General features: G+C 45.3%; 1 protein-coding gene across 1 annotated transcript; it reads right to left on the reverse strand.

Annotated features, from left to right (window-relative positions):
- Positions 1–1,133: 1,133 nt before the first annotated feature.
- On the reverse strand, positions 1,134–5,348 carry GHSR (growth hormone secretagogue receptor). Its single transcript, XM_062499162.1, has 2 exons — positions 4,595–5,348; positions 1,134–1,438 (listed from the first exon to the last, which is right to left on the reverse strand). Exons 1-2 carry the CDS (start codon positions 5,346–5,348, stop codon positions 1,134–1,136), a joined length of 1,059 nt encoding a protein of 352 aa, XP_062355146.1.
- Positions 5,349–12,072: the final 6,724 nt, after the last annotated feature.

The following is a 12,072-nucleotide window of genomic DNA, read 5'->3' on the forward strand; positions in this document are numbered from 1 at the left end:
CCTTTAATGCAAATTTTTCTATTACCTTCTAAGGTCACGATGGTTAAAAAATGCCAAATGTTCTCAATTCAACACTGCAGCAAACAAGCACAAATGCACACCAGGCTTTACAGGGGGGTGTGGCACTGGGAGCAGACTTTAAACAGAAACATGGGGTGTTTACAGGCAGGATACCTGTCCTCAGCAAGCTTTGGGGGACAGGGGGGCATTAGGGACATGTAGTAGTAGGGACAGTAAGTTAGGGACAGGTAGCCACAGACTCTTTACAAATATTGAAACAATTAAAAGCTTCCAAGTTCAAACACATCAAATCATTCACAGTCAAATTGAACAGAACAAGTACAGATGATTTAGCCAGTAAAAAAAAAAAAAGAGAGACTTTGGTGGATGATTGCATTCCACATTTCTATAGCATCACTGCAGGCCTGAAGTCAGCACTGTCCTTGTCCCACTGATAAATATTTTCAAAAAATATTTCAGTACAGTCACATTCTAAGCCACTTCTGTGAAGGCATTTTTTTTCCCTTCTACCTGGATGTGACATGAAGGTTATTTATTTTTAGCATATTTAAAATTATCCATTTTATATCTCTTTTTTTTTAAGAAATAATTTCCCTCATTCAGAGAAAAACATGAGCTTACTTAAAAATTGATTTCATGAAAAGTATATCAAATTTCCTGTTTACTACTCCATAAAGGCAATTCAGGATTCTCTCTCTAGGGTCTGGTTAGATGCTAGCAAAATTCTTAGCAAAACTAAAGCTAACTCTGGAAAAATTCAGCTCAAATTAGTGCTGCTGAAGTCGTACAAACTCCGGAGGGAAGTGAGCCACGTTTGCCTGCTCAGGACAGCACAGCCTAGGTCTGGGCTAAAGTCAGCATTAAAAAATCAAACGGGCAAAAGCAGCACAAAAATAACAACACCTGGAGCGCTGCCAAATTCCGTGACCGCCTCTCTCCTCTCAGAGTCCCAAACTTTAGATCTTTTTCCCCCCAGATCCGTGACTGCCTGCATCACGCCTCTCAGCCCGTGCGGGTGATGACCCAAGCACCGCTCTCAGCGTTGGGATTCCCGTTCCTTGCCCTCTTCCCCTCCCGTTGTGGCTCTCTGGTGATGCTCTGGGCAGCTGGTGTCATGTGGTGATGCTGGGCTCTGTCCACCCACGGGAGCTGCCCTGCTTGCTGCTGGACAGGCTCTTCTTGGGCAGGGCTCTGAGTCCAAACAGGCGGCAGGCGGCCACGCGGTACTTCCTCGACATGATGTTGTAGAGGATGGGGTTGATGGCTGCACTAAGGTAGAAGAGGACAAAGGACACCAGGTTGCAGTACTGGCTGATCACTGCTATCTCCAGGGATCCAGCTTCGAAGGATTTGGAAAATAAATACCGTCCTACGTGAAAAGGCAACCAGCAGAGTATGAACGCAAATACCACCACGACTAAAACAAAAACAGCAGAAGAAAGTGTGTTAAGTGTGAGTATCAACATACAGGTGATTAACATTCTGTTTCGCAGCTCTGTTCCTTTAACGAATTAATTACAAAGTGTGAAAATGCCTCCCCTAAGCTTTCAGCTGTGTCTCAATACATTTCAGTTGTGTCTCAATACATTCTCAGACAGTATAAATTGGTGATACTTAATACACTTGGACCATATCTTAACAGGCTGCCTGAATATTGCCCAAGTAATCTGACATAGCAAACTTCTGACCCATGAAACTTATGTTGGCATCAACAGAGCTTTAAAGAATCCAAATGGTGACAAAAGAAGTATAATCACCTACCATCTGCAGTGTTTAACAAAAGCAAATTATGTGTGATAGACTCAACACTGTGGTTTATAACGAAGAATGTAATCACTGGGAAGTAAAATTATTTAAGACAAAAAGCAAAACTGTTAAAGGCAAAGGCCCCAAACTAAAACACAGAATGGGGGCTTGTAGAGCATATATGCCAAGATAAGGAGAGTTGTGCACCCATCCAGCTTGTCCATTTCTTGGAATGAGTTACTCCCAAGAAGAGTAAAACTAAATGTACAGTATATAACTGCATAATTATAGTTATACAGTATATGTGTAATATTGTATTACTACAGTGGTTGCATTTACATGTAAATATTGTGTCTGTATAATAATGGGGGATGTGTGTATCTTGGAATACTGGCCCATTGGAATTTTCGTCTGAGAGAAAGGGAAACTGTTTCTGTTCACTTCCTGTGTGCCTTTGACCTTTATGATTTTTCATATTGCTCTGAGTGTATCTATTAATATACTATAGAGAGAAAAACCAGAAAACTCAAGTGAGGGTTTAAGCAATTTTTACAGTTAACCTGTTCATGGAATTACATAATTGTTTGAGTTGGAAAGGAACTTAAAGAAAATATTTTTCCAAGCTCCCTGCCATGAGCAGAGACTCCTTACATGAGACCAGGCTGTTCAAAGTCCAGTCCAACCTGGCCCTGGTGAGCAGGTTGTGTTAGCAATCCTCATATCCTCATATCGTGGCTCAGAAGACAATGAATTTTGAATTACTGAGAAGAAAGGTTAGAGGTATCTTTCCTCAAAAACTCTGCACCAGCATTCTCAGGTTTAAAAGAATGCTTGTGTAGGACCTGTGGTGAAGAGGAAAGCACCAGAGCTTGAGGTTCAGAATAGATTTTCCAGCTCTGCATCTTCTTGAGCCAACCACTTCCAGTTTTCTCTCTCTATCTTCACTACAAAATTCAGATGATTCCCTAGCTCACCTGGGGGTTTGAATCCATGTAATGAATACTACCATGATAGTCATTATGAATGAACAGAGTTTAAAGCACGGTCTATTATGACTAGAATTTTAAGAACATGTAGGCATGCAATATCCCCAGTCAGGCTTTTGACAGTTTGATCTTCATGCATGCAGGATCCCATGGATTTCAACAGGAAAGGGCTGTAATAGCTCCTATTCAAGTCAGGCTATACATTTTAGGGGTTTAATTTCAGACCCAGAAGCATAACCTGTCTTTACTGTTAAAAGAACTGCTGATGCTAATCCCATTTACTTGATGTTCCATGACTTGATAAAGCCTTAGAAAGCGCCTTCTAAATTTCAAGCAGAACGTTAACATCAGTGAGAATTGACTGCATTGAGGATCTGCTGCCACTGAGCCCTCACTAACTTCTTTCCATCCTTCTATCAGGCATCAGACTGTTATTCTTTAGGGAATATTGGCTCTCTGTCAGAGTAGAGTCTTGCCACTGCCTGGCTGTTCTCAGACCTTGTAAAAAGGGGGGGAAAAAGTGCCTGAAATATTGCAATGCTTGTTTGCAATACTTCAGGGCAGAAATCAATTTTATTTCAAAATTCTTTACAGTTAAATATATGGAAATAGAAACATGGTAGAAATATATGTAATTTACTTATAGTCAGTGGAAGTTCATAATTCTCTAGAAGTGTAAACAATTAATTACTTCCAAGGTCACGCTTACCAGACTGAAGTAATTCTATTGATCATAAAATGTAGCTGAAAGGGCATAAAAATGCTGCGGGTTTTATTATTCTTCCTGCTGTTACATAGTATTAAATTAGGGCATGAACAAAGAGATCAGATAGGCTCCTATTTGATAATTAGGGCACTTAGGACTCTCTGCCACCTCTTGTCTGCCTCATTAGCCCACCACTTCAACCCTGCTGAAAGAAGTCTGTGAAAGCTTCTTCCTGCAAAGGGTCTCGTACCCCCCAAAATCCACGGGATGACTTACACTGCAGAGGACTTTTGGCTTGGGTAAAAGTATGCAGAACCAGCAGCAGGATTCTGCAGTTTTCAGACACTAAACTGCAGGACAACTTTTTAGGTTTGTGTATCAAACTGCCACTACATGCACTGACTTTGTATGTTAAAACTTGTGTTTCCATGTGCCAACCACAAGTGTCATTTAAAGCATTCACCAGTGTCAATACACTAAGTTAGGAATGACAGTGTCTGCTGTCCTGATCGTGTTTTCTTACAGTCTGTGAGGTTTTACAGCATCACAGACCTCAAAGGAGACAGTGCTCCAGGTTCAGCTGATATGGGTTTTGCTGATATGAAAATGAAGATTAATTTTCGTAAGCTTACACAGCCAAGGTAGGAAATAATCCCAATTTGCTAAAACCTTGATACTCTTTTCCTGTGAATCTTAAGTGCACATCAGGCCCTGCCTGCGTGGCAGTAGTCTGCAGCTCAACTTCATGGACTGAGAAGGGTTTAGTTTTTGTTTAAAAATCAAATAAACTGTTCTCTGTAAATAACACTGGTATCCACAACCAAAGAGCAAAAATGCTCAAAAATCTCCAGGGCACAAGCTAATTATAACTGTAGTATTTGTCCTTGTCAGGGATTGTTATTAATGTTTGTTTAACTGTTTGGGAGTCCCCAGCTCAAACCAGTTAGAAATAAACCTAAGGGAGGAGAAGAGTTATTCTACAGCTACCCTGAGGTTTAGCCTTTTGTACAAAACATTTTCTTTCCTTTGGAAGGAACTATAGTAAACTGTCAGATAGCTCCCCATCTTTTTCTGTCTCTCCCACACACACGAGCACACACATCCTTTTGGAAAAACAGAGCAAGAGGACTCGTACCTAACATTTTCACAGTTTGCTTGTTGTTCTTATCCCTGACAGCAGTGCTTGGACCGATGTTCTTTCTCTTCCTCCTCCAGAGCTTCCTCCCGATGAGGCTGTACAGCACGGTCAGGCAAAACACGGGCAGGAAGAAGAAGATGCTGGAGGTCCAGACCATGATGGTGAGCAGCCCCGAGCGGATGGCGTACTCTGTGGCTCGGCACTCGTTGGTGCTCAGGGGGTTCGTGCCGTTCTCGTGCTCGACCCCCACCAGGATGAAGATGGGGCTGGCGCTGATGAAGGAGATGGCCCAGAGGAAGAGGATGACCATCTTGACCTTCCCCTTGGTGATGATGACTTTAGCTCGCAGGGGGAAGCAGATGGCGACGTACCGCTCCACGCTGAGCGCCGTGATGTTGAGGATGGTGGAGTAGGTGCAGCTCTCGCTGATGAACTGGAAGAGCTTGCAGAGGAGATCCCCGAAGTTCCAGGGCCGGTACTGCCAGAGGCGGAAGAGGTCCAGGGGCATGCAGAGGAAGATGAGCAGGTCAGAGAAGGCCATGCTGGACAGGTAGAAGTTGGTGGTGGTCCTCATGTCCCGGAACCGCGACACCACCAGCATGGTCATGAGGTTGCCGATGATCCCGATGACGAAGAGCAGGACGCAGGCGACGGTGATGCCGGTGAGCACGGGCACGGGGAACAGGTGCAGCGGGGGCTCGGAACCCGTCCGGTTCTCCGCGCCGCGGCCGCCCGCGCTCCCCTCCCGCATCCTGGAGCCGCGGGCTGCGCATCCCCGCCCGGCGCGGCCCCGCGCGGTCCCCGCTGCTCGCCGGGGAAGGGGCAGGGGCAGGGGCAGGTGCGGGGCCGGGGGCGGGCAGGGACGGGCAGGGACGGGCGGCCCCGCTCCGCCTCTCCGCGCTCCGCCGCCTGCCCGGGCCCGGGGCGGGCGGGCGCTGCCGCGTCACAGGAGACGTGGGCACGGAGCGGCCCCGCTGCGACCCCCGCGGCCGCTCCCCGAGCCTCCAAACTTTCCTCCCGAGCCCCCGGCGCTGCGCGGCTCAGCCCGTCCGCCCCCGGTCCCTGCCCCAGCGGGTGCCGCCTGTCCGTGCTGTCCCCGGTGCCGTCTGTCTGTGCTCCCGTCCCCCGGTGCCGCCTGTCCGTGCTGTCCCCGGTGCTGTCTGTCCGTGCTCCCGTCCCCCGGTGCCGCCTGTCCGTGCTGTCCCCGGTGCTGTCTGTCCGTGCTCCCGTCCCCCGGTGCCGCCTGTCCGTGCTGTCCCCGGTGCCGTCTGTCCGTGCTGTCCCCGGTGCCGTCTGTCCGTGCTCCCGTCCCCCGGTGCCGCCTGTCCGTGCTCCCGTCCCCCGGTGCCGCCTGTCCGTGCTCCCGTCCCCCGGTGCTGTCTGTCCGTGCTGTCCCCGGTGCTGTCTGTCCGTGCTCCCGTCCCCCGGTGCTGTCTGTCCGTGCTGTCCCCGGTGCTGTCTGTCCGTGCTCCCGTCCCCCGGTGCCGTCTGTCCGTGCTCCCGGAGCAGGGCTCCGTTCCCGGGCGGAGCTCTCAGCGCTCTGTCCCCGCACATGCGGCGGTCCCGCAGCCGTGGGTGCGATCTCCGCCTCCTCTTTCCGTCTCTTTGCTCTGCCCTTGGATCTTGGCAGGAGCCCGGCCAGGCTCCAGTTCAGCGAAGCCGCAGCAGCCACCAGCTTCTACATGATTTACCTGCAATTAAATTTCGATTCAGCGTGTTGCTGCTGTCCTCTGCTCTGCCCTTTGCAGGCACAGACAGAACCGTGCTTCCTCAGCTGCAGACTCCTCTTGTACGAAAGGATAATATTGTACCCAAGAAATAAGATGTGAGCAGAGCAAGATGAGATCAGAGGCAGTAAAGTAACTTCCCATACATCGTACAGGGTGTATCTCTCCACCTTTTCTTGTCCCCACAGGTTGTAAGAGTATGTGTGCTGCAGCACAGTTCTTTCTCACTCCTGTCTATCTAGAGGGGCTGGATCACTAGTGTCCCATCTCTCAGGGGGCAACCAGTGCTCTGAATCCATGTTGGCATCTAATTTAACCACAGAATTACGGAATAGTTTGGGTAGGAAGGGATCTTAAAACTCACCCCACTCCTACCCCCTGCCATGGGATGCCTTCCACTAGCCCAGGCTGATCCAAGCTGCCCCAGCTCAGCAGGGAAGTAAGTTTATGCTACTTCCCTGTGTGCCCTCCAGCACTGGCATTCCCATTTCACTGGAACTGCTGGAGGGTAGATAGAGCACAGGCGTGGTGTGACACAATGCTGAGTTACTCTGCCTGTGCTTCTGAATATGCCTGTGTTCTGTAATTTGTGCCTTCTGTAATCATGCGAGCATTAGCCATATTGCCTTGTCCGTATCCTAATTTGGATGATATATTTTTGCAGTTTCACTGGAATCAGTATTCTCATTCCTGCTCGTGAACTGTGAGACAGTTTTGCAGTAAGTTACTCAACAGTTGCTAAATTTTATGAGGCATGGCTGCACATTATTGCAGTTGAAAAGGAAGAAGAGCCTAATGTACTTCTCACTTTGTCTATACCCAGTTGCCTGCATAGCTGTGTTATATGTTTCTGAATAAAAATCGTGGGCTTTATGCCACTCAAATACAGCTATTTCATATTAGAATTGTGTACTCAATCTAATGTACATGACATTGCTTTACATTATGGAGATAGCAACTGCATCTGTGGTTAGGCTGCCAAATACTTTTCATTATTAAAAGAAATTATCTCACTCCTTTTTTGAATTTCTTTTCCCTAATACATTCTCAGACCAGTGGTGTTAGCTTCAGGATGCTGATATTTACCATAGAAAATGGCCTGAAGCTATAAATGTGAATTTCTATGTAGAGAGTATTCTTCGTGAAATTATTTCAGTTTTTGCAGAACTGTGTCTTGTCAAAAGTGACAAGACACAAGACAATTTCTCTTCCTCCAGGGAGTAAAATGTGCTGGGCTTGTTTTTGTTGTTGTTTTCTGTTCCCCTCCCCCCCCCCCCCCCCCCCCCCCCCAGGAAAATGATTTATTCTTTTCTAGAATAGTACCTGAATTGTGGAGTGTATACCCCCAGTGAGTGTGCACCAGATCTGCACATTCCAGACAACCTGAGCTTGCAATACAATGATTTAACCCTGAATTCCTTGGGAGTTTCATGTGTTTTGAGTCAATTGATCACAACTGGTAGTTGTATTTCAAATCCAGCAACACTGATCTCCTTCTTGAAAGAGTATCATGAGTCAAGGGCTCCTCTGGCTGCTTTTCCTGCATGGGGCAGGGTCAGGGCTAGAAAAAAGTGTCAATTGAGAGAGAAGAAAAGCAGCTTTAGTTTTCTTTTTGATTTCTTTGGTAATATCAGGCCAAATTTGGATGGAATATGAAGATTTGTCATCCCACAAATGCTGCATAATAATGGATTCCTGCTTCAGCTTTGTATATGCTAAAGGACAGTGGTGCAGATAGTGGTGATAGAAGAGGTAAGAAATTTGAGAGAAGATGACTTTAGGCTCCCAAAAGTTGTCTACTAGCCCTCAACTGCAAGAACATTAGCTTCATGTTGCCAACAAGAAAAGAGTGAAGTCATTGGTCTTTCTGCAATGAGAGAAAGGGGCTAAAGTTAAGTGCTTTTTATTCTGTTTATCAACGGATGTATGAGCAAACCAGATATTAAAAAGATAATTTAGAAAACACATGATACTCGCATTTACCTTTCATAGAAGTCTTATATTGTGTTTCTCTTCACTAGCTTCAAAGCTGCGTTGAGCACTGGAGATGAGGTAGGAGAGTTTCTATTTGTGGAGTTTTGAGATCTCACTCCTTTGTTCCATTCTTTCAATTTTCTTCTCATCCAGTAAAGTTCTAATTCTTGTTTATATCATTGTTTGTTGTCATGGAAATATCTGAAGGCTTTGAATCTACATTCATTATGTCTTTATTGTGGAGAGAAAAAACTGGAAAACAGACTTCAAGGTAGAGATTCATTTTAAAATGATGCGCCTCCAAAACTCAGAGAAAAGCAAATTCAGTTTTCATTATATCCAGGGACAGAAGGTGTTTTGACTGTTGTTATAAATGTGGTTTAGAGCAGAAGGTAGCACCTGGTGTATGCTTTCAAAGGTTATGGTTTGGCAACTCTCATCACTGAGAAGTGCTGATGGAATAGTAGTAATCCAGCTTAATAAAGTAAAACACAGTATGAGCTCAAATTACTTTACAGCTGTTTGCATGGCAGTAATATCTGCAACCAGACTTCAAAACACTGCTAGTTTATTAATCAGCAAAGCTGTGCTCTGCAGTCACTAATTCAGAGGTTTAGACTCAGCTTTTGGCTGTGCTTCAGCTCACTGTCACTGGGTCACACCTGGGCAACCTGTCCCTCTTCCTCAGACTCACTCCCCAGCTCCAATGAGAACATGATCCCTTGGTGTAGTGGTTCCACCCCTGCCATGGGCAGGGACACCTTCCAGTATCCCAGCTGCCCGTCCAACCTGGCCTTGGACACTTCCAGGAATCCAGGGGCAGCCACAGCTTCTCTGGGCACCCTGTGCCAGGGCCTGCCCACCCTCACAGGGAACAATTCCTTCCCAATACCCCATCCACCCCTGCCCTTTGGCAGTGTGAGTCCATTCCCCGTTACCCTGTCATTCTGTGCCCTTGTGGAAAGTCCCTTTCCAGCTCTCTTGGAGCCTCTTTAGGTCCTGGAAGATGCTGTAAGGCTCTCCCAGAGCCTTCTCTTCTCCAGGCTGAACAAACATTACCAAGCTGTAGCTTGGTAATGGATAAAGATCAGATGCTTTGCTACTAAATAAGAATTCCCAGTGCTTAAATAACTGCTAAAGCCCAGAAACATGAGAGGTACCTCAAGGGAAATGCTCTCTGGTCACAAGATCATTTTCAGGGATTTCTTCAGCCTACTGCTTCCAGATGCTGTTCACCAAGTGAGATCTGTAAGCCAGTTTATGGAATTACACAATATAGCATTGCTCAATGGTTTGCATTTTGTCCTTTACATTGCAAACATTTCTAGCATTTAGTGGATTATACCTGATACCAATCAAGGTCAGGGAAATTGTTTAAGACAGGATTGTTATGGAAGCCATAGGACGACACCAATAATCACTGTGAGACTAAACTATTTAGAGAAAAAGTTTTTTATATAAAAGGCATGTAGAAAAATTCACAATATTCACACGCTAATGCAACATATCAAAATTTGCTACATATGTCATTCAGCATAAAGCGAGATGAAAAGTGTGAGGCAGGACACAGCACAAACAGAACTTGCTGTATTTTTCAATTCTTCTTCAAAGGTGTCCAGTCTGATATCCCTCGATAATCTTCTCCCAAGATAAGATCTGGCAAACATGCCTTCAGATCACTCAGAAAATTATTATTTGGTGTGATTCCTGTTGCAATATGCTCTGCATGCAGAGACCAAACCTGATAGATCAGTCCTGTGCTGAAATCGCCAAGCCCAGTCCATCTGCAAGGAGACCCTACAAAAGTCATTTCTCCAAGGTAACAGACATATGGATATATAGGGAATGGCTCTGTTCTCCAGCCTTTCTGGCAGGGAGAAAATTTCTGAATTAAATACTGAAATCAGAAAAGAAAACTGTAGAAATGTTTTCTGTTTTCTGTCAAAACAGATGATTTGAGAAGAAGGCAAACCAAAGTGCTCCAGTAAATGGTGAGGAATTTCACATATTTGATTGCCACTGAAAACAGCGTGTGTGACATTGTTAAACAGCAGGCAGAAGTTAAAACTCATTATTTTCAGCTTACACTGGTGCATTTCTTTGCCCTAACCTGCCAAAAGAAGGGTGTTCCTGAAATTCTTCTTTTGCTGCTCCAACACAGGTATTTAAGTGAGCCAATGTACCTTCTTGGCTGAATAGCCAGATGAACAGAGGGGCTGTGTCTGTAAAGCCCCTGTTGTTGACTGAGCAGGAAGATGAGCAGTGCCTGTTTACTGGTGAGGCCCATGTGCAGGGGCTGCTGTCATTTAATTACCACAGCATGCAGGTGAATGGGAGGGTTCCCACGGCAACCCCAGTGTATTCAAAAAATAGACAGCCAGACTTTATCCTGCCATCACTCTGTTGATGTAAAGTAACACTTGCAGAACTGTCTTCCTCTCCCTCCAAGCTGTTGTTTTTTGTTGTTTTGTTTTTTACCTTTCCCATTGTTTCGTCTGAATCTGGACAAAATGCACTCGTGGTGCAATTTGCTGTTCCTCCACTGACAATGCTACAGATGTGCTGATTTACACGACCTGACTTTTGCTATGCACTGACCCCATAAACTTTCAAATCCTTTCAATACAAAATAGTAATTTTCATAGAGTTAAAAAATATACTGTTCATTAAAAAAAATGTGTTTTACAAAAAGAAATTGTGAAAAATTTTCAATTCCTAAAAATAAAATCAAATATTTACAGCATTACCTAAATAAGCAGCATTTTTGTAAGTACAGATAGTTGTGCCTGTTTGCCTTAAAATGTTAGTCATTGGGGTGTGTTATTCTACATTACATCCTACCAAACAGAGACCAGTACACATAAACATGGAAGAATCTTGTCATGCCTAACTTGCTGCAAATTTCTCACAGAATTCAGTATTTACAGAAGCCCACTTTTTTTTCTGGATCCAGTTCTTGCTGTCAGCAAGTCTAACAGCAACTGCATTACTGAACTTACTGGGAGCCTGGTGAGATGTCTGCAGCACAGTAATTAAATAAAATAGGCACTGTTACAAAATGTTGATCAAAACACAGATTGATTTTAAAAGCTCTTCAGCAGCTGTTCTTATGTACAATATCCCACACAAGACAAATGTGTTTACTCAAGACACGATTCTGGAGAATGCTTAAGCGCATACTTAATTTCAAGCATGTGCATACCCTGATGTAGTCAGACTGTTCGTGTGCTTAAAATTAATTAGGTGCTTAAGTGCTTTGTTAGGCGAGATGAAGATGTGCAGCTTCTGCAGAACTCCTGTTTAAAAAACTCGTGGAGAAATTCCACGGACACCTGGGCACAGTATGTACAAAGGTTCCTTATATATTCAAGAAAGGGTCCTAATGGAGAACACAAATAAAATTTTATATCCAGTCTCAGCCTTGAGTAAGCAGACCTGGAGCATCCGCCATCCCTCGTGCCACAGCTGAGCCAGCCTGGAGCATCTCTGCTGCTGGTGAGTGCTCACCTGCCAGGGGTTCTGGCCAAAGGTGTCACCTGAGAGCTGTAAATCCCTCTCACATTCCCAACCTGGCTGCCTGTGCCTGCACAGAGCATTGCCATCCACAGCCAGCTGCTGCTGCTCTTCTGGCTGCTGGGACAAAACGTGGTGAGTAAGGGCAGTGTGCTCTTGTTGGCATCGTTACAGCTTTTGCTTGTTATCCCCTATTTTATAGGAATTCAAGCTTTCCCTGACTAGAAAAACTGGGCCGTTTGGTATCATGATTTTCATGCT

This window comes from Cinclus cinclus, chromosome 10, assembly GCF_963662255.1.
Source record: "Cinclus cinclus chromosome 10, bCinCin1.1, whole genome shotgun sequence".
NCBI classification, from domain to species: domain Eukaryota; kingdom Metazoa; phylum Chordata; class Aves; order Passeriformes; family Cinclidae; genus Cinclus; species Cinclus cinclus.